Source organism: Alnus glutinosa, chromosome 7 (assembly GCF_958979055.1).
Source record: "Alnus glutinosa chromosome 7, dhAlnGlut1.1, whole genome shotgun sequence".
In the NCBI taxonomy this organism is placed as follows: domain Eukaryota; kingdom Viridiplantae; phylum Streptophyta; class Magnoliopsida; order Fagales; family Betulaceae; genus Alnus; species Alnus glutinosa.
The window spans coordinates 3243491-3265475 of NC_084892.1; the positions used below are offsets into that span (position 1 = coordinate 3243491).

At 34.3% G+C, this 21985-nt stretch overlaps 1 protein-coding gene across 1 annotated transcript; it reads right to left on the minus strand.

The window, feature by feature from the left end:
* Positions 1–337: 337 nt before the first annotated feature.
* LOC133872644 (uncharacterized) lies at positions 338–8650 on the minus strand. The gene is made up of 10 exons (XM_062310224.1): positions 8330–8650; positions 6538–6976; positions 6190–6257; positions 5918–6077; positions 5409–5650; positions 3167–4092; positions 2739–3082; positions 1984–2247; positions 1690–1895; positions 338–1147 (listed from the first exon to the last, which is right to left on the minus strand). Exons 1-10 carry the CDS (start codon positions 8591–8593, stop codon positions 440–442), a joined length of 3621 nt encoding a protein of 1206 aa, XP_062166208.1. The 5' UTR covers positions 8594–8650; the 3' UTR covers positions 338–439.
* Positions 8651–21985: the final 13335 nt, after the last annotated feature.

Consider the following 21985-nt stretch of genomic DNA (forward strand, 5'->3'; position numbering starts at 1 on the left):
CTATTAAAAAAAACACATATATATATATATATATACTTCTTGTAATGCTGCATTCATCCCAATTTAAAGAAAAACTATGCCTATAAAATTATTACATCAAAACCATTCGACCCATGCAGATGACTCGTAGGTAGGCTCAATTGAACTATTTCAATTTCGGTTTTTTAGAGAAGTCGAAAGAATTATTACATCATTCAACTACATGCTCAAGCTAGCATTATTTCCTGCTTGAGAAACCATTGCCACAAGTATTATGAAACTAGAGTAATGCTATAAAATAGGCTTTTATTTCACAACTATATATATATATATATATATATATATATATATATCACTGTGTTGACACTATAGTGTCAATTAAATCTTGGATTCGCTCTTGTAAAAAACTAAAAAAAAAATAATTAATTCTAAGTGTGGTTTATAGTATTCCTCTGGGAAGTTAAACTAACACGAGAAACAACAAGAAAAACAACAAAACAACAACTAAAGGAGAAAACCAACTGTCAAACCCTCCATATTCTTCATATGGATCATCTTCCGACTCCAAGGCTGCCTCTTTAGTGTACTTCCTTCCTGGAGCGCCAGTTACACCATTTCCTTCTTCAGCTGATCTGATATGAGACAAAATGTGAGGAAAAACCTTCTTATCAGACTCTTCTCCAATCAAAAGGTCCGAATGCCCAAAACCCTCCACAACAACTCTCTCATGTCTAAAGCCAGGCTGGTTTAACTTCATGTACTTGTTAGCAAGAAAAGAAGTTTTTGGAGTCACAAGGAGACTCCGTCCACCGGAAATATAAAGCGTAGGGAGCGCCATTCTCTCAGGATGTATCAAATATTTGTTGTAGCCATTGCTGTCCACAATGAAACCGGCTTTGCATATTTTTCGAATGTGGGGAAATGCTGCCATGGGAAGCCTTGTCAAAGTACTCTCTTTGTTTAACCAGTAGTGCATGCTGGGGCTTACATTTCCATGCCAGAATGCGCTTCCAAATATACCACAAAAAACCTCACATTCGTTGCAGGTGCATCTCTCATAGCGTGGTATCAAACAAGCAATCATTTTCAAGAGCCGATGACGGAAACTGCACTTTGATGTTTCCAACAGAGGCAAGATATTGTTCTTGCCTAGTATAACCATGGAAAGCTGCACGTTGAATTGAGACACCTTCTTGATTAGCTCAAGGTGAAAGAGATCTTGTGAAATTGTGCTAAATTATATTGTGGACTCATTAGACCTAGAGGTTTCATTAAAATATCAATTAAAATAATTACATTCATTATTTCCTTTTGATTTAAGCGGCTGACATAATATATTTATCAAACTCGAAATCCTGAGTATGGGGAATGTTAAAATATTAATTTAAATAATTAAATTTATTCGTTCTAATCTTGTTATCGACATTCTTTATTATTATTGGCTGAGCATGTTACAGCCAAAGGGACAGAAGAAAAAACATCAACACAGCTAAGCAAGCAACTTTGACATTATTGTCATTCTTTAAAGTAAATTGCCACCTCCTCTATTTCTGAACTCAATACAGATTGCTTCTCTGAAGGATCCCAACATACTATATAGCAACTTTGTGTCGATCAAGTTCTGCCTATCTCTATATATCTTTATCAGGGAATTGTATATATATATCACACCAAGAGAGAGAGAGAGAGAGAGAGAGAGAGAGAGAGTACCGGGACCAGAGGAAGCCACATTTTGAACATTGATGAAGCGTTAAGCTTGAAGAACATTGAAGAATTGGTGCAAGACAGGGAAGCTATATGGGTTGCAGACACATGCCCCCCCATTAGAGCTATATGTATGGCTAAGCCTCCAACACAATGTGCAACTACATGTATTACTGTATGCTGCCCATGCAATTCAAGGATCTTATTTATTGCTGCAAAAGGAAAAATTAAGTGAGAACTGAACATACATTGGATCAAGAAACTAAAGAATTGATAAAAAATGATTTTGTATTCTTTTACCAGCTGGGACATCAAATCTTCCAATATCTTCAATTGTGAAGTCCTTTGAAGGATTCAAAGGGTGCAACCTTGGTTGCAGTAGCCATGTTTCATGCCCTTCTTCTAGTAAAGTTCTGACTAAATCATTTGGTTCTGTTGGCAACCAGTAACTCTCAGCAGAATGACCATTAAGCAGGAGAACTGGATTTAGTAGTTTTGGTCCTTCAAGCCTCGATGGATTTTGGGTGCATTTCCATTGCCTGCAACTGATAAAACATCCATCTTCTGCATGATATACAAAGGACACGACATTAGAAACTCAAGTAGAAAAGGAAATAGAAAGAACAAAGATCTTTAATGAATATCCCGCAGCTCAATGTAGTTTTTGTTTATGATGTTTATAAGCGTTGACTCTTCCAACACTGCATTGAATGCAATCATACTCTTGAATATACTTTGAGTCCCACGTTAGAAAGACGTTCATAATTGTTAGTGATTATTATAGCATAGTTGGTCCAAACCACTCATATAACTCACAAGTACTGATTTTGGCGAGGGCTAGCTCATCAAATTGATAAAAGTAAAATAAAATAAAATATAAACTGTTTAAGGAGTGTAGCAATGCGGTCACGAACTCAATCGTAGAAAAGGGATTGTTGAATATACACGTACGAGTGTAAAAGACTCTAAAGTATCAATCTCCCTCACAAATACTAATTCCAAGTAGACGTAATTGATTTTCACACCCTTAAACAATTGATTTAGATTCCTGATACCTGTTTTTATTTCATGGAGGGTGCTGCTTGGATAAGGTTTAACATGCGAATCTGATAGGGTGTAGTCCGCTTGACTCCCTCGCGGTATCTGTAAAAAATAGGTTCTTAGGAGAGTGTGTAATAGATGACCTATGAACCTCCCTCTCTCGTTTCCTCCAAGACTTAAGATGCTCTTCAAAAGCTGTACCATGGAGATACAAAGCTCGCCTTTTAGATTCACCATGTCTTCCCTTGAATTGTTCTCAATAACTTTTTTAAATGTCACATGCAGTGTTGTTGTCTCCCTCCAAGCATATAATCCAAAGAGATAAGGATTCATTATCTTCCTTCCCTCAAGAATATATCTGCATGAACTTGAAATTTATTAGTTCTCTAATATCAGAGAAGAAAATAACGAGGAAATTTATCTTAAACCTTCTCATACGTACCTCGAACCAGAAGAAGCTGCAAGGAGAAGATGATAATGCATATACTGTGTGTAAGGAGTTCTGCATTCTGCTTTACACAAATTTATTTCCCCATCTATTATATGTAAATTATCCTTCTCAATGGCTTTAAATTCCACATATCCACCAACTTTCCCTCTTAAAAGAGGATGACATTTCCACTCACCCGGGCCCTGATGATCTTGAGAGTTCATCTTCACTTTCAGATAAGCTATGCATGGCATACCGCCTACATAACCCTCCATGGTTTCATTAAAAGTGACCATCGATCTCCAATCACTCTTTATACTCTTATCAGTGATCGAATCATGTGGATCTTGATGAACAGTTTTAACAGGAATTTCAATACCGTTATTGCTCTTGTGCTTAAGAACATCCCTCACAAGGTGCCTACTTACGCACTCAGCCACAGTTGCAATAGTAAGAGATGGGTTTATGCCAACAGAACACGGGATTAAAGAGGCATCGCAGACATAGAGGCCGGCGTGTACAATGGCGGTACCTTCTGGGTCAAAAACCTGACCACTCGGATTACAAACACCACATAAACGATCGGACGATGCATTGCACCCACCTAAAAGATGAACTGATGTGCTTCGGTACCTTGACATGAAGAGTATTCCTCCTAATTTCTTAGTGAGCTTCTGAAAGGCATTGATTTTCCTTGGGAGTAAAGGATCGTGAGGTGGACTAAAGCAGATTCTATTCATGTCCTTATCAAATGTAATTTTCCCATCACTGTCATCATATCCCATTACATTGAGAATCATTGCTTGGCTTGCTTTAAAACCTGCAATGTGTTTTATCTTGTCAACTATCCCATGAAAGAACCAGGATCCAGCTGGCCAACCATAAGTTACGATCCCTTTGAACAGCAAGTAAGGATAAGCTGTTGGAAGTATAGCACTCTGAGCCAACATGCAGAAAAAGGGAAAATGTTGGATGAATCCTAAATGAAAGAGAGTTTTTATCCTTATATGTTCAAATGTATATCTATGTATGCAAGCATGCATGCTTGGTGTATCCCCTTTCCTCTTCGCCGTATTGAAAAAAATAAAAATCATGTTTGGTGTAACACACCGGCCCATATTGGAAAGATCAGTAATTCACGTAGAGTTGATAATTTATAAACATAATTATGGGTGTTTAGTCTTACACAGGGCCTGGTCGATATATTTTGAGGATTAAGGCAATAAGTTTAAGTGATGTCATTTTTTTATATTTAAATATTAATTAAATTAAATTTATTTTAATATTTATATTAGTTTTTTTACTTAATATGTCAATTAGAGCATTTTCTTATATTTGTTAAATGTATTTTAATTTTTTTTAATAACTTATTAGATATAGAATGACTTATCACTTGATTCAAAGACATGAAATAATAAGATTTAAAGAAAAATAAAGAGGAAAATGAAAATAAGTTATATAAAGATTGATTTGTAATAGAACATAATATGGAAAAAATTGTTGGGCATTGAAGATTCACCGAATGTGTAATTCTATCTATTATGCACATTGCAAATAATGAGAATTTATGCACTTAATTTGAAGACTTTTTATATTTTTCTAAACATTCAATTCAAATAAACATTGGAAAAAAAATTATGCACGTTAGACTAATTTCATGAATGTAAAAATGAGGCTTTTAAAGAGAGTAAATAAGTGAAACTTTTCAAGAATTTATGAATTTTTCTTTTTAATGTGAATAATGAGACTTTCAATTTGTAATTACTTTTACCATGATTGAGGGCCTTAATTAGAAACCATTTATTAAATTTTTACCATATTAGAATCTTAAAATTTGTTTTGGCGGAAATAATTTTATTGTAAAATTATTAAGTGCGGGCCTTAATTAAATAGTATTTTATTAACTTTTTACCATATTAGAGCTTTAAAATGTTTTTTTTAGCCTTAACTATTTTTTTAAAAAAAAATATATAAATTTATTGTATAATTATTAGTTGGGGGACTTAGGCGACCGCCTAAATTATTTAAGGCTCAAACCACCCATGATTTTACATTGCTTACTTATTAAGTAAAACTGTGCTTTATAAGTGATTCTATGAAAGTTTAAATTAAATTGATTAGTCATTTTGGAATGATAACGCAAATATAACTAACGATTTTACGTGTTTATAAAAATTTACAATGACCCGAAGAAAAAACCCAGTTAGAACTACATGAGTGAATTTAGGTTTTAGATGTAGAGAAGTTTCGAGACCTGGATTGTGAATCCCAATGAAGATGTATAAGATGAAGAGATGGATGGCCCCGGCCGTTCTTGAAAAGGTATGTTTGAGAGTTGCTTTCGGTTTAATCCGTAAGCACTCATGGGTGCTGGGCTTCCAGCAAGATAAGCCACATTATTCCCATTACAGCTGAATCCAGACCCAAGTGCATCTGAAAGTTTCAATCCTCTCATTTGTGACCGGAAAAGTATCTCAGCTGTGCCCAAAACTCCCGCTATGGAAAAAAGGAAACATATTTCGAACTTGTTTAACTTTTTGTTTTGAGACAAAATTTCAAAAAAATGAAAGAATTGATAATCAAATAGAAAAGTAAAGATAAAGGGGAATAAAGATAAACAGAGACGAGATTTTATTTAATTCGGTGTACAACTTACTTTCACAAGATAAATTCTCATACCAAATCCAATCACAATTAATGATATGGAAAATATTCTCTAACAAAAGATACATATCATTTGTTGTTGCTAGAACTGCTTCGTACCTGAAAGGACTACAAAATCAGCAGTTATGCAGTCAATCTCATTCAAGTAAACATGCCATCTTCTTCTCTTTCTGCCAATTATGCCTTCTTCTTCGTAAATTTCATATGGTTTTTTAACCACATATTGAACTTGACATTCTGTTATTACATGACATCCTGCCTGCATCACAAAGAAATTTAACAGAAAAAGTATGATCCAAATATGAATAAGAAACTGTTTGGACATGCAACCTGTGCAATTCGGGGTGGTCGTAGCCACCCCCATGGTGCACCAGTGGTTGCCACAAGCCCGCAACCACCCCTAGAGCTTCTATTGGTACCGGGTGGCCATGCCAGCCACCTATAGGGACAATAATATTTACGGTTATGATGTTTTAGAAAAACTGGGCAAAATATAATTCATTTTCATTTAAAAACTTTGGTTATTCTTGTATTGTAACCATACTAATTAAGAATAAGAATGTTCGTTCATTTCTAATAATACCTCTTCCTATTAATTTCTAAAGAACCATTATTAATTATTCAAGTACCAAAAGTAGCCGTAAATACCCTATGGCATTTGAAAATACAAACGTACTATATATATTCCTAAAAACATATAGTTTGCAGTTAATATAAACAAATTAAATGATAGCTAGAAAATAATGCCTGGATTGCCGAAACTAAATAGTTTTTGTCAGTAGAACTTTTGGCATTATAAGGACATCCAGCAAGACAGTTTCCACAGGCTAAGCAGGGATTAATATTGCTTTGAGGCTCTTCAAGACCAAAATTCATGCTTAGCTGCAATGAAGACGTCTCAAAACTTTTTTCAATCTGTCCATCGGCTAATATTTCTCCCAAGACTTTGGCAACAGGAAACTTGACAGGAACACTTTGTATTCTCAGCATGGCTGCGGCAGAAGCTTCACAATTTTCCCAATCCCTTTCCCATTCCTTTGGCCACTTCGGATTCCTTCTGGCTCGAACTGGGGTTGGCACCGTCACTCCTGCATTCACAAGTGAACCTCCACCAAGCCCGCATGCCACTGCTGCTAGAGAATCATTTTGTTCATGTACCTATATATATTTTCATCAAACAGATTCATATATATTATCATTAATTTACACTGAAGTCTTGAGTTAATTAGAAACTAAGCATGTTTTAATCTGGTTAATTTTCAACTCCATGTGACTACCGTTTTTTGGCCTGCTTAAGTTCTTTTGACAACCGATTCATTATATATTTCTACACGGGACTTTTCATCTTCTTCCAAGACTTTTCAATGCTTGATTTGAACAAAAGATGGATGAGAGATGTATTACAGAAAATGAAATAACATTTTTTTATGTAAAAAGTGGACTTTTAAACAAAGTAAACAAGTTGAACTTTTCAAAAATTTATAGACGTTGAGAATTTTCATAAAAGAGAAATGTTTTATTTCCTCCTTGTAACGACCCGGTCACCTTAATAACACAATATTGTTCGTTTTTAACTCCCACAAACCAAACTTTTCAGGAGGTCACCCATCATGATACTACTCTCGCAGAAGCACGTTTCACTGCAGAGTTCTGATAGGTTCATAACAATCACGGCTTTAAAATACATTGTGTCAAGAATGATGCGTTTATACGTATAAGCACATTTTCATTCTCAAACCCAGGCGATATGAGACGTCACAATCACCCCATCTTGGGACCCAGCGTCCTCGCTGGCGACCCTCATGGGATCACCCAATTCTTGGCATCCCAAAGAGTACCCGCTAGTGACCCTCATAAGCTTGTGCACGCTCCCTCATCTAAGGCTGAACAACGGCTCTAATATCATTTGTAATGACATACCTCCATTGACACAATAATATTGTCCGCTTTTAGCTCCCTCAAATGAGACTTTTCAAAAGGTCACCCATCCTAATACTACTTTCACAGAAGCACGCTTAACTGCAAAGTTTTGATAGGTTTATGGTCATCACGGCTTTAAAAAACGTTGTGTCAAGAATGATGCATTTATACATATAAGCACATTCTAATTCTTATACCCAAGCAATGTGGGACGCCACACTCCTTCTGTTCTTCTTTCATCCTTCCAATTCTTTAAAATCATCCTTGGATATATAGGGTTCATGTAAGTCCCTTATATGGGCCACGTAAAACATTTAATAATAATTTTCAAAAGTGAAAAAAATGAGGTAAAGACAATAAGAGAATGTATAACATATCTCTTGTACGTATTTGGTGATTTGACAACGGATGCATGATATTTTTCTTCATGAGTTGTTCATTTCAATGATTCCAAATATATATCCAAATACTAAAACGTTAATTATTGTGAAGTAACCTTGTACGTCGATCTTCATGCATGTTTATATATGTTTGATTTCCATGCAAGATCGAGAAGAAGATAACAAATTAAGAGGAAGTAAAGTAATTAACCTGGAATAAAGCATCTTTTGGGCCAAAGCTGACACCTAAGTTCTGGTTCTCCATCCTCACAGCAGACATGATCTTCAAGCTGTCAGTTGGAAAATCCTGAGCTTCCCATCTCCGGCCTTTCTCAATCAAACATACCTTTATTCCCGCCATTGACATCCGACAAGCAGCAACAGAACCACCATATCCAGACCCCACAACAATAGCATCATAACCACCTTCTTCTCCATCTCCAAGCCTTCTCATTAACTCTGCTTGTTTCTTCATTATTTTCTTTGAAATCCCAGGTCAAGAGAAAAACAAGCTGTCGATGGTGATCACGGTCTTCGATCACTTCCTTGCCCACAAAGACCATGCACTTATAATATATAGCTTTTATAAGTTAACCTCCTGTGACTGGAATTTCTCAAGTCAATTGGCAGCACAGGTTTGTTCCCACTTCAATTGGGTTCCATTAATTAATTTTGTAGCTGAGAAATATTTGGCTACGAGAAGAGACTCCTACAATCTCTATTAAGTAGGCTAACAAAACTTAATTAGTAGGAAAGTTATGTAGCCGTAAATCAAGCCTAGAAGTCAAATTTTCCTGCTCAATTATGATTATTTAAGTTCTAATACCCATTGAGAGATTAACACCAAATTCGTTAGGGAAAATCTTAGCCATTACATATATACACCGGTACCACCGTACCCGACAAGAAGCCCTATATATGTAGGGGTGACAAGAAGCCCTATATATGTAAGGGTGACCCTTGCCATAGATTGTCGATGGTACCCTTTATTCAGGGCTCCGATTTTGAAAATTTTCCGGCTTAAAAATTGGACATGATTCCTATCAGAATTAGGAAAGTTATGTAGCCGTAAATCAAGTCTAGAAGTCAAATTTTCCTACTCAATTATGATTATTTAAGTTCTAATACCCATTGAGACATTAACACCAAATTCGTTAGGGAAAATCTTAGCCATTGTTCCTTACATATATACACCGGTACCACTGTACCCGACAAGAAGCCCTATATATGTAGGGGTGACAAGAAGCCCGCCCTATATATGTAGGGGTGACAAGAAGCCCTATATATGTAGGGGTGACCCTTGCCATAGATTGTCGATGGTACCCTTTATTCAGGGCTCCGATTTTGAAAAAATTTCGGCTTAAAAATTGGACATGATTCCTATCAGAATTAGGAAAGTTATGTAGCCGTAAATCAAGCCTAGAAGTCAAATTTTCCTGCTCAATTATGATTATTTAAGTTCTAATACCCATTGAGACATTAACACCAAATTCGTTAGGGAAAATCTTAGCCATTGTTCCTTACATATATACACCAGTACCACCGTACCCGACAAGAAGCCCTATATATGTAGGGGTGACCCTTGCCATAGATTGTCGATGGTACCCTTTATTCAGGGCTCCGATTTTGAAAATTTTCCGGCTTAAAAATTGGACATGATTCCTATTAGAATTAGGAAAGTTATGTAGCCGTAAATCAAGCCTAGAAGTCAAATTTTCCTGCTCAATTATGATTATTTAAGTTCTAATACCCATTGAGACATTAACACCAAATTCGTTAGGGAAAATCTTAGCCATTGTTCCTTACATATATACACCGGTACCACTGTACCCGACAAGAAGCCCTATATATGTAGGGGTGACCCTTGCCATAGATTGTCGATGGTACCCTTTATTCAGGGCTCCGATTTTGAAAATTTTCCAACTTAAAAATTGGACATGATTCCTATCAGAATTAGGAAAGTTATTTAGCCGTAAATCAAGCCTAGAAGTCAAATTTTCCTGCTCAATTATGATTATTTAAGTTATAATACCCATTGAGACATTAACACCAAATTCGTTAGGAAAAATCTTAGCCATTGTTCCTTACATATATACACCGGTACCACCGTACCCGACAAGAAGCCCTATATATGTAGGGGTGACCCTTGCCATAGATTGTCGATGGTACCTTTTATTCAGGGCTCCGATTTTGAAAATTTTTCGGCTCAAAAATTGGACATGATTCCTATCAGAATTAGGTTTGGCCCATTATTCATGTTTTGATCCCTTAATTAGGAGAAATTCGAATTCCGTTCCTAATGAAAGTGATGGTTACCTGAGAACTCAATGCCCGGTCTAAAGGGTAGGTATTTGGGATCAGGATCCCCTCAAATTCTTTGCCCGAATTTGATACAATTTAGGCAGGTTGTTGTGAGTAAGCATTTATGAGATTCACCTGACCGGATAAGCAGTTGGGCAGCCCAACTTTTATTTGGTCAGGTGGGTCTCATAAATGCTCACTTACAACTACCTGCCCGAATTCTATTGAATTCGGGCAAAGAATTTGAGGGGATCTTAATTCAGGTATTTGGTATCATCAATAATTAATTAAAAGGTGGATTAATTATTTTGGGTCTTGTTCATCGTGTCTTTCAAATTCTCATTCTTTTGGGATCAGGATCCCCTCAAATTCTTTGCCCGAATTTGATAGAATTCGGGCAGGTAGTTGTGAGTAAGCATTTATGGAATCCACCTGACCGGATAAACAGTTGGGCAGACCAACTTTTATTTGGTCAGGTAGATCCCATAAATGCTCACTCACAACTACCTGCCCGAATTCCATCAAATTCAGGCAAAGAATTTGAGGGGATCTTAATTCATTCTTTTGCTCAATTACACACGTATCTAGACGAACTGAGATCCCCGGCAATAGCAAAAAAATTGCCCAGCGACAATTTCTCTAATCTGTACCGTCCATTTAAAAGAACGGCTATTATCATGACACATCATCACAATCCGCGTCAATCCTCTTTTTCTCAGACGCACACTTCTTCTCATCTATCTGCTGATTTCCCCATCTCTCTCTCTCTCTCTCTCTCTCTCTCTCTCTCTCTCTCTCATTTTTCTCCTTCTCTCAAAATTTTCAGATCATCCCACAAACCCAGCGTCATTTCAATTTCTCCCAAAAAAAAAATTTGCTCCATCTCCTCCCTCCCTCCACCCCACCGACAGCCACCCACCAGTTGAGCGCCTTCGACCACCAGCTACCACCGCCACCGGTTCTTCCATCTCCGGCCTCCATCCCCTATTCAGCTCCGACGACTCCAACGACCATCGACCGTTCCGCCACAACGAGCCCAGCCGGTCCATCGCTGCCGCCGAATCACCACCAACACAGCAGACGACTCCGACGACCCATCCACCGTAAGGTCTTCTCATTTTTGTTTCGATTTTCCTTTCGATTTTCTCTTCATACAGATCGGTTTTTTGAGTTGTTTTTGGATCTGCTTTTTTGAGTTGCTTGATCCATCCCCATCTCCATCTCTTCCCACTGTACAGATCCGAAATTTGTTGTAAATTCTGCTTCCGAAATGCATGTTGTTGTCAAAGACAATGTAGTATTTAAGTGTTGCAGATTGGGTCCTTTTTTTTTTTCTTTTTTTTTTTCTTTTTGTTTTTTTCATTTCCTGCTTTGCTTTCGTCTCTGTTTGTTTCATCTTTTTTTGGTGAGACTTTCCGGGCCACGAAAGGTCGAGTTCGAAAATACAACAGTCAGATATGTACAAGGGCGAGTTTGGAAGCAGGACAATTTTTTTTCGTTCACCAAGGGCATTGCCACCTTGGTATTTAATGGAATTTGTTCAATTTGTTTGTCCTGGCCCTCCACCAGAACCACTATTAGCTTTGCTTGTCAATGTTATTTTTTCCACGTTTTTCCCCAAACAATACATTGGTTTTTCTGATTTTTTTTTTTTTTTTTTTTTAAAGACACTCATGTTTTTCTATTATGCTTGTATTTTAACATCCATTGTTTCTTTTTCCCTGCACTAGGATTGTTTCTAATGTATTTTAACAACCAATCGACACAAAGAACAAACAAAACAGAAAAAAAGAAGACGCTTCTATTCCTTGTATTTTAATTATGTTTGTTTGAATATTTTTTGGCCTCCTGTAATTGATTTTCAACGTGACAATGTAATTGGAATTAAAAATAGTGTAATTACTCAGGTATTACAAAACAAAAGAAGCTTCATATGATAACCGATGAATTGTATAAATAAATGTTGGTACTATCTATAATCTCAATTCCTGGAGAATCAGGTTGTGACACTGTTAATCAAGGTTGATTTTCTAGTTGTCACTATTGGTAATTATGTTGTTTAAATTGCAAGTTTATCATACTTATATAGCATTATGTATATTGTCTTTATTTTCTTTTTTTCTTTTCTCTCTCTCTCTCTCTCTCTCTCTCTCTCTCTCTCTCTGCTGATATGGTCATTTTTAAAACATGCAGGGAGACATTGCTTGTCATGGAGATTGGGTTAGAAACATACATCAGAAATGCTACCATGGAGCATACTTTAGTGTTTTGGTGGAGCATTTGATGTGAGGCAAATTAATGCACAGGGTGATTCAATATTTCTATTTGAGGAATATTTGATGTCATTTTGTTTTTAAATTGGTTTGTATTGAGGCTCTAAAGAATGATTTGTAAATTGATATCGAACTTTAATTCCGTTATGGAGTTTCCTAAAGATCCTCAATTTGGGCACTTTGACGTATTGTACGTGATATTGAGGTAGAAGCTTTTTTTTGCTTGTTTGATTTTTGGTTGGTTGAGTCATATTGATCAATAATCTGAATACAAATACAAAGCTTTTAAATGTAATGTGATCAAGTTGTAATTTTGCTAGAGCACCCCCTCGATTTGTTAGTTTCATTTCCTTGAGTTGTCCTTTTTCTGTTATTTTTAATTGGAAGTCGCCAGCCAATGATACAAAGAGAATCTCCATGTGGAACACAGTTGACAACTCCATTAGAGCCCAGGGGTCAAGTTATGATACACGTAGAATCAATCATCACAATACAGCCATGTCACAAGTCTGAGCTTAATGTACAAAGTTTGATGGATTCAAATTGGTCCACCAATGAAGAAAGTCCCTCCTGTTGATCTTCAACTTCGAATTCCATACAGTAATGCCTCAGCCGTTGGAGGACATTCTTTTGACTGCAATATTACTTGGGCTTCTATGGTTAAGATTTGAACAACAAGCTAGCTACTTCATGTACTGCTAACAGTTTCGAGCACCTCGTGGGGGTTCCTCTCTGCAATTTGTCATGTATGTCACTACTATGTCTTGCCCATAAAACAATCAAAAAATGATTTACAGATAGTCATGAAAGAGAAAGATTACAGCATATGAAAAAAGACCGCATGGGATTGAACCAAACCATAAAACATGTTTTTTTTTGTTAAAGTAATGGGGATAACGAAAAAAGAAGACAAAGCTGTGATTTTAGATTATCATGGAACTCAAGTTGGAACACCGTAATTTGATCAATTAGTGTTAAAAAAATGCTAGACCTTGATGTTCCAAATTGGCTACTGAGGAAAAGTAACTAAAAAAAAAAACTGAGAGAAATTGGGAACTATGGGCTATTTTCCTATGGCTCCTTAGAAGCCAACCACAAGGGCAATTCTAATAAATCAGACAAATCAGTTCCTTTACTTTCTAAAAGGAAAAAGTTCAGCAGAAAAGAGCTAATAAAAAAGAAAGCCACCCAAAATACATGACTAGCAAAAGATTTTCAGCAACAAAATAGTAAAAGTATTAGACCTATGACTTCTTATGGTTGGCTCTAGTCGCGAATCCCATGGGTAACAAAAGGTACCCATGATTGTTCTTTTTCCTTCTGTTCAATCTGAGTATCATTTGATAGTGTAATTTTTTAAAATTTTAAGCATGGCCTAGATGGGTTATGTCGTACTTGAGATTGTAATTTCCCTTTTCTATGGTGTAATTGACCCAACAACATCTACAGCCCTAGAGCAGGGGAAAATCCCCATTGAAATGGTGTTTCAAATTCTCGTTATGCATCTACCCTTCTCGTTCTTTTCCCTCAAATTTTCAGGGAACCAAACAGAACCTCACTACCATTTTCAAATAGAAAAAGGTAAGAGCTTGAATCTTAGGCTCAGGCCCAAAATACAAGAACTTATTTAAGACCCAGTTGAAGAAAACGGAAAAGAAGCTTTGGATCCAACGGTCTTGGCAACGTTTAGGGAATCAGAAGCTTAGATCCAAACAAACCCAAAGCAAGAGAGAAATTTTTTTTAAAAAAAAAAAACCATGAGAGAGAGAGAGAGAGAGAGAGAGAGAGAGAGAGAGAGAGAGAGAGAGAGAGAGAGAGAGAGAGAGAGAGAGAGAATACGGCAGGCAGCTCTCCTGGTCGGCAGTGGGAGGCGAACTGCGGTGGGCAGTGCGCTGATGGGTGGCGGGGGGATGGCCGTCAGTGGGGTGAGGAAGGAGGGAAAAAATTGGGGGAAAGTTTTGGGGAAGAAAAGATTTTTCTGAAAATAAAGATGTTTTGGGGGAAAGAAGAATGGAGAATGGGTAAGAAAAAAAAAAAAAAAGAATCAGGAGAAGAAGAAATGAAGAATGAAGAGAGAGAGACGCATACCGTATTTGGCGGAGGGAGAAGATGTTTTTTTCTGAGGTTGACGCGGATCGATGAGGTGGCGTATTAATAGCCGTTATTTTAAATGGATTTAAATGGATGGCTTAGATTGGAGAAATTGTTCTTGGGCAAATTTTTTGCTATTGCCGGGGATCTCAATCCGTATCTAGACGCGGCTGGAGAAAGTTAAATTTGCCACTTTTAGAGAATTATCGATTTAGTTTTTGTTTTTTTATGAGACCAATTTGTACTAATTCAATTCGTAGGCAACTTCTGTTCGTGTTCGGACGCCGAGAAACTTTTTAACTTAATTGTAGGCCAACGTTTCTAAATTAATTAGAGAATAATTATAGAAATTAATTCAGGATTAAACATATGATAAATGAAGGGCAGTATTATAAAATATTAGAGCACTAGCATCAGCTTCCTTAGATCTTATTCCATTTCTTATACGTAGGAAAAACTCTTAAAAAATTCATTGAATCAGATTATCTTGTTGTTTCCTAAACTAAGGAAACATCAAAAGAAGCAAAAGTAATTTCTTAACATTATTTCAATATATAATTTTTTATCTTGCCTCTCTTATTCATCTACCATTTATTTGAAACAATATTTAAATGATTTATTTTTTCTTTCTTTCTCCTACCATTTAATTTAAAAAGAATATTCAAATGGTATAGAGAAAAGATAATGGAAAGTATTGTGAAATACATTAAAATAGGAAAGCATAGAGTGATTTGAATTTTTATATTAAGAAAAAAAAAAAAAAAAAACTGTTGCTAATGATCTTAGAAAATGATTATTTTCCTTCCAAAATATTTGGCAACCAATTGTTAGCAAATATCAAAGGATAGTCGGTCAACATGCATCGAGATCAAATAGGGTTTTTCAACAACAACTAGGGGTGACAAAACGGGTTGGTGTGTCGGGTTCGGGTCAATATATTTGACCTGCCAACCCGTTTAGGCTTGATACAACACGACCAAATTAAATTAACGGGTCAAACATGTCAACCCGAACATGACACGTTAAATTAACGAGTAACACGACACGACACGACCCGTTTAGTTAACAAGTCATGTTGGATTGACACAACCCGATTGACCCGAAACGGCCCATTAATTTATTTTTTGCCCACTTTTTATTTTTGTTCTTTTTTGCTCCGTTTGTTTCGACGTAAAATGATTTCCGTCGTAAAATGATTTCGACGAAATTATTTTCAGAAAAAATGATTTTCTTGAAAATATTTTTCGGTGTTTGGTTTGCACGAAAAAAATTACGAAATGCAAAAATCAGAGTTTGGCAAATGTCGCCGGAATCCGGCAACGTCCGATCGCCGTCGCCGGATTCCGGCGAAAAAGTTTGACCGGATTCCGGCCGGATCCCGGCCATTTTGGCCAGATCCGGACGGAATCTTCCGGATCCGGCTGGAATTTGGTCATCCGGTGGCCGGATTCCGGCGCCGGCAAAATTCCAGTGACTGATTCCGGCACCGGCAGGGTTCCGGCGACCGGATGTTGTCGGACTCCGACGCCGACCGAATTCCGACGACCGATAATTGTTAAATTCTGACGATCGGATATCAAACATGTGTGTAAGGACGAAGAGTTTCATTTCGTAAAACGATTTACGGTTTTAAAAATCGTAAATCGTTTTCCGAAAATTAAAGAAGCTTTTACGGTCAAACCGAAAATGATTTTCGTTGACCATTATTTTCGCCCCTACCAAACACCGAAAAATGCTGAAATTGTTTTCCAGAAATCATTTTACGCCGAAACAAACGGAGCATTAATGTTCAATCATTTCAAAAATTTTAAAAGTAATGCAATTTCAAAGGTCTCCGCATAGAAAAGGCCCAAAACCATATAATCACCTAATTAATTTGATGGTTCTAACTTCTAAGCTAGCACTTAGCAGCATAATTTTTTAAAAAATAAAATAAAAAATAAATTAAGGATTGAAATATCATTCCAAACTTTTACAATAACTATCTAATATTCCAACCTTAATATAAAGTTATAAACTACTTCCAATCTTTAATGTAAACTACCAAAAATTGCTTTCAAACTTAATGTAAAAATTTCGATACAATTTACAATGAATATTAACTACATATCTCAATAGCAAAATAAGGGTCCGACATAAACTACTTTTAACCTTTTGTTTTTTTTTAAAGGGGTCAAACGGATTATCTGCGGATCAAGCGGGTTGACCAGTTTGATACGTATATTAAACGTGTCATAAACGGGTCGATCTGTTTATAACCCAAACTCATTTAAATTAAACCAAAACCTTATAACTATGTGTCAAATTCGCAAGCCGTATAAAAAATTGTCACCCCTATCAATAAGTCTACCTTAATTTTTTCTAGGTTAAGCTGTTGCATGCATGCTTTTCCGGCCGCCACGACATTTGGAAAGAGGTAGAAGGACGGAAGAAAATCCGTATGAATGCATGACTTGAGTGGATCAATCCAGTCAATCAGAGCTGCCCATTTTGTAAAGCTGACTTTACGGGCTTCTTTGGTAACCTTGTTTTTTTTTTTTTTTTTTGTTTGTCTAAAAATATCAACTTTAAATTATTTTAATTTTTATATTTTTTTAATAATTTTTTATTTTAATTTTTTAACCACATTAATTACTTTTGAACAGCTTCTTTCGCTTTTTCTTTAAAAAAAATATAAAATTTTCTTTATACTCTATATCACATTAAGAAACTGTTTCGATTGCCTGCCAGTAGGGATGTAAATGAAGCAAAGCTACCCGTGAGCTCGCTCGGGCTCGGCTCGATAAGGCTCGGCTCGTGCGCGACTCGGTTATTAAATGAGCTATTCGTGGACACGAAACTATACTCGATTATTAAACGATACATACCCGTATAAAACCCGGCTCGCTCGTTTAAAGTTCGCGAACATACCCGTAAAAAGGCTCGGCTCGCTTATTAGCTCGACTCGTATATATTTATTAATATACATATTTATTAATAAATATATGCATATATACTGATAAAAAATAACTTATTTATTATATCACTTATTAATTAACAATAATTAATTATTGATTTATTGTTATACAATATATAATTATTAGCTATATCTATAAGTATCTATATAATATATAATTTAATTACAAAAGATAATTAATATGATTATATCTTATATGATCTAAGAGATCAAGATTCAAGACTCTAAATCTAATAATTAAATATCTAATGATTATTGAATTAACAATAAATTATTAATCATATGATTTAATAAAAATCTTGATACTTAATCGTATTATTCAAATAATCATATCATATACAATGACAATGTAATTGATATAATCTCAAATTAATCAATTGATTAGCAATAAAATTAACAATGTGTTTCTTATAATCACAAATTAAGTATAATTATTAGAATTCATATATATATATCTCTCTCTATCTCTCTCTCTCTCTCTCTCTCTCTCTCTCTCTCTCTCTCTCTCTCTCTCTCTCTCTCTCTATATATATATATATATATAGAGAGAGAGAGAGAGAGAGAGAGAGAGAGAGAGAGAGAGAGAGAGAGATCATAAATCTTTTATAAAATCATCTAGAAAAGGCTTGTTCCGCAAGTACGTACATATGATCATATGTATTATTACTATAATTTATATGAAATGCATATAATCTAACAATTTATATGATATTAAATCTTATGTGATATATCACATTATATCTTTATTATATAATGTAATAATGATATCAATAATACTTATTTTGTATCATTATATAATTAAGTGTGATCAAAGTTTTAACAATGTACTATGATCTAACAACAATAACTGGGTGATATGATCTAACAATTCATTTGATTAAATTTAAATATGATCTAACAATTTATATGATATTAAATCTCATGCCATATGGCACAATGTATAATGTAATAATGATATTAACAATACTTATTTTGTATCATTGTATAATCAAGTGTGATCAAAGTTCTAACAATATACTATGATCTAGCAATTCATTTTATTAAATTTAAGTATGATCTAACAATTTATATGATATTAAATCTCATGTCATATGGCACAATGTATAGTGTAATAATCATATGATCACGGCATTCTTACAAATATCATTTCATATTTAACACATGAATCACAAAGTCAAAGTTATTTACTATACAACAACATTACCAATAGTAAAAACATCAAATTAAAAATCAACAACATGTTTCTTCTAATCACAAATTAAGTATAATCATTATAATTTATACCATTAGATTATATGATCATATTTATAATCACTAGAATTTATATGAAATGCATATGATCTAACAATTTATATGATATTAAATTTTAGGTGATATGACACATTATATCCTTATTATATAATGTAAGAATCATATCAACAATACTTATTTTGTATAATTGTATAATTAAGTGTGATTTAAGTTTTAACAATGTACTATGATCTAACAACAATATATGATATGATATAACAATTTATTTGATTAAATTTAAGTATGATTTAACAATTTATATGATATTAAATCTCATGTCATATGTCACAATGTATAATGTAATAATCATATCAACAATACTTATATCATATGATATGAATCATAATTCATAACTATAGATAATTAAAAATTAAGCTATAACAATAAATTATTATAGCCACATAATGACATAGTCACATAACTTATAACGATATAACTACATAAATCATAAGTATACAATTCACATTAAGTAACTAATATAAATTATGATGATTAAGTATCTAGTTACTTAGATAATTTTAATACATACTTGATACTAAATCTTAAAAGTTAGGACCATTAGATACTAGGGAAGTTAAGATAAGTATGATTCATAATAATCATATGGTCCAATCTCCTATGTATCTAAATTATAATGATAATGTTTATCTAGTTATATTATATAATATAAATATTATTATTAGATACTAAGAAAGTTATGATAAGTATGATTCATAATTTTCATATCATATTATAAATAATTTCATATCATATAATGTGAATCATAATTCATAACTATGTATAATTAAAAATTAAGCTATAACAATAAATTATTATAGCCACATAATGACATAGTCACATAACTACACAAGTCATGAGTCATGACTCATAACTCATAAATATACAATTCATACTAAGTAATTAATATAATGATTAAGTATCTAGTTACTTAGATAATTACTTAAATAACTTTGATATATACTTGATACTTCTAGCTTAAGTATAAAATTTAACAGATCAATTAATTAAATATAAATGTATAATTATATCAATATCCAGGCTCAGCTCTACCCTTAGGCAATCGCCTAAGCCCACAGGGGAAGAAGGCCCCATGATAAAATTTATATTTGTATTAAAAAAAAAAAGAAAAAAAGAAAAAAAAGAAGGCCCAATTACAATACACAAGCGATTTTGTAAAAAAAAAAAAAAAAAAAAGTGCTTTATTTCTCCACCGGAAATACCAACAGTTAAGGCTCATAAACACGATTTTTCAAAAGAGAAAAGTGATTTATCTCTCTACAGACTCTACAACTCCCATATAGAAAATCCAACCATTACATGTTTGGGAACACAATAATTTTGTAAAAAAATTATTGTCCATTGGGCGACTTTAGAACTCCCACATAGACAAACACACAAATCAACGTCTCTCTAGCAAATTACCAAAATAACTCTCTTCCCCGATAGTCAGAAAGTACCCGCTTGACCACAGCCAGCTCTCGTGTCGGCCTCTCTGCTTCCCCTTTCAAAAATCTCTCGCACCGTAAGTCTTCATTTTTGTAAGAGGAAAGAAAAATAAGAAGAAGAGAATAGCAGGCGGTCCTTTGGGTTTGAGTTTGAATGTTCGGGTAGTAGCATCGAGCAGTGCAAAGAGCCAAAGATGTGCGTGACGTGAAGTGGACTGAAGTAATGGAAAGTGGAAACAGTATAAAGTTGACGGAAGAAGGATTTGGAGGCTAAGGCATGCTAGCAATAGTTCAATCATTTTAAAAAGGTTTTTTTATTTTTGCTGTTTTAATAGCCTCACTTTATTTTTTAATTTTTATAAAATAGTATTATATTATTTTTGTCAATAAAACTTAAATTAGCAAATTACTATTAAGGACGTAATTACGTAATAGAGGCATGTTATTACTCGTAAACAATACATTTTACATTTTTTTTTATTTTATAAAACAATATTATGTTTAATGTTAGATTATCTTGTTATGAAATGAAGCTCTTTTTGATAAATTAGGTTCAATTATTCATTTGTATAAAATTTTTATTTATAAATGTTAGCTAAAAATATGCATTGGATATGAAAAACGTTAAAAATAAAATAATAAAAAAATTAATTGAATCTAAAAAGGAATTTCTAACAAATTTATTACTATCAATATGATAAAGTTATATCTCACAGGTGAAAAAAATTAATTTTATATATAAATGTATTATAATTTTTTTTTTTTAAAAAAAAATTATTAAATGTAAAAGGTATCATTTAAAATTATTGACTAAGTTTTCACAATATATTAAACCGGTCCGGTCAATATCATAATATTATATGATAATATGTAACTTATAAGTTAGAGTTAATTATTTTTAAATATAAATAATAATTTTTTAATTAAATTATAGGCTTATTGATAATTGTTTCTGAATTCTGACCGTTTCAACTTTTACGTGTTGGTTTTGGTTCGAGGACCCAACATGGTCCTATTTGTGTGACCCCCCTCCTATTTTTATGATAATACAATATCATTGTGCCCATGTTGCATAAAAACATGCATATTTAAAAGGGATATCATTGTCCCTTGGGTGAATCTGGCGTCTCCAAATAAGAAGAAATGAAAAGAGAGGTGCATGTGTGTAAACATGAAAGAGTAGGGGACCCACAGGTCATGTTTTGCTGTTTCTCTGTGCAGAATTAATGAGACCCGCTTCTGATTTTATAGCCACCAGTCTTAGACAGTGACAATGCACTGTTGCGTCAGGATGCACATTACCGAGGACTGTGCGGAGCGACTTTCAAATGTCTGAATTTTTTTTTTTTTTTTTTGTTAATAAATTAAATGTCTGAATTTTTTTTTTGCAAACAATTATACTCTTTCTACAAAACCGCGTTTTATGCCCTTAAACTGTGTGTTTCCTTAAGTTTCCGGACTCTTCTAAATCAAGCCAGCTGTCTACTGCCTCAGTCACTTCAATCCACTTC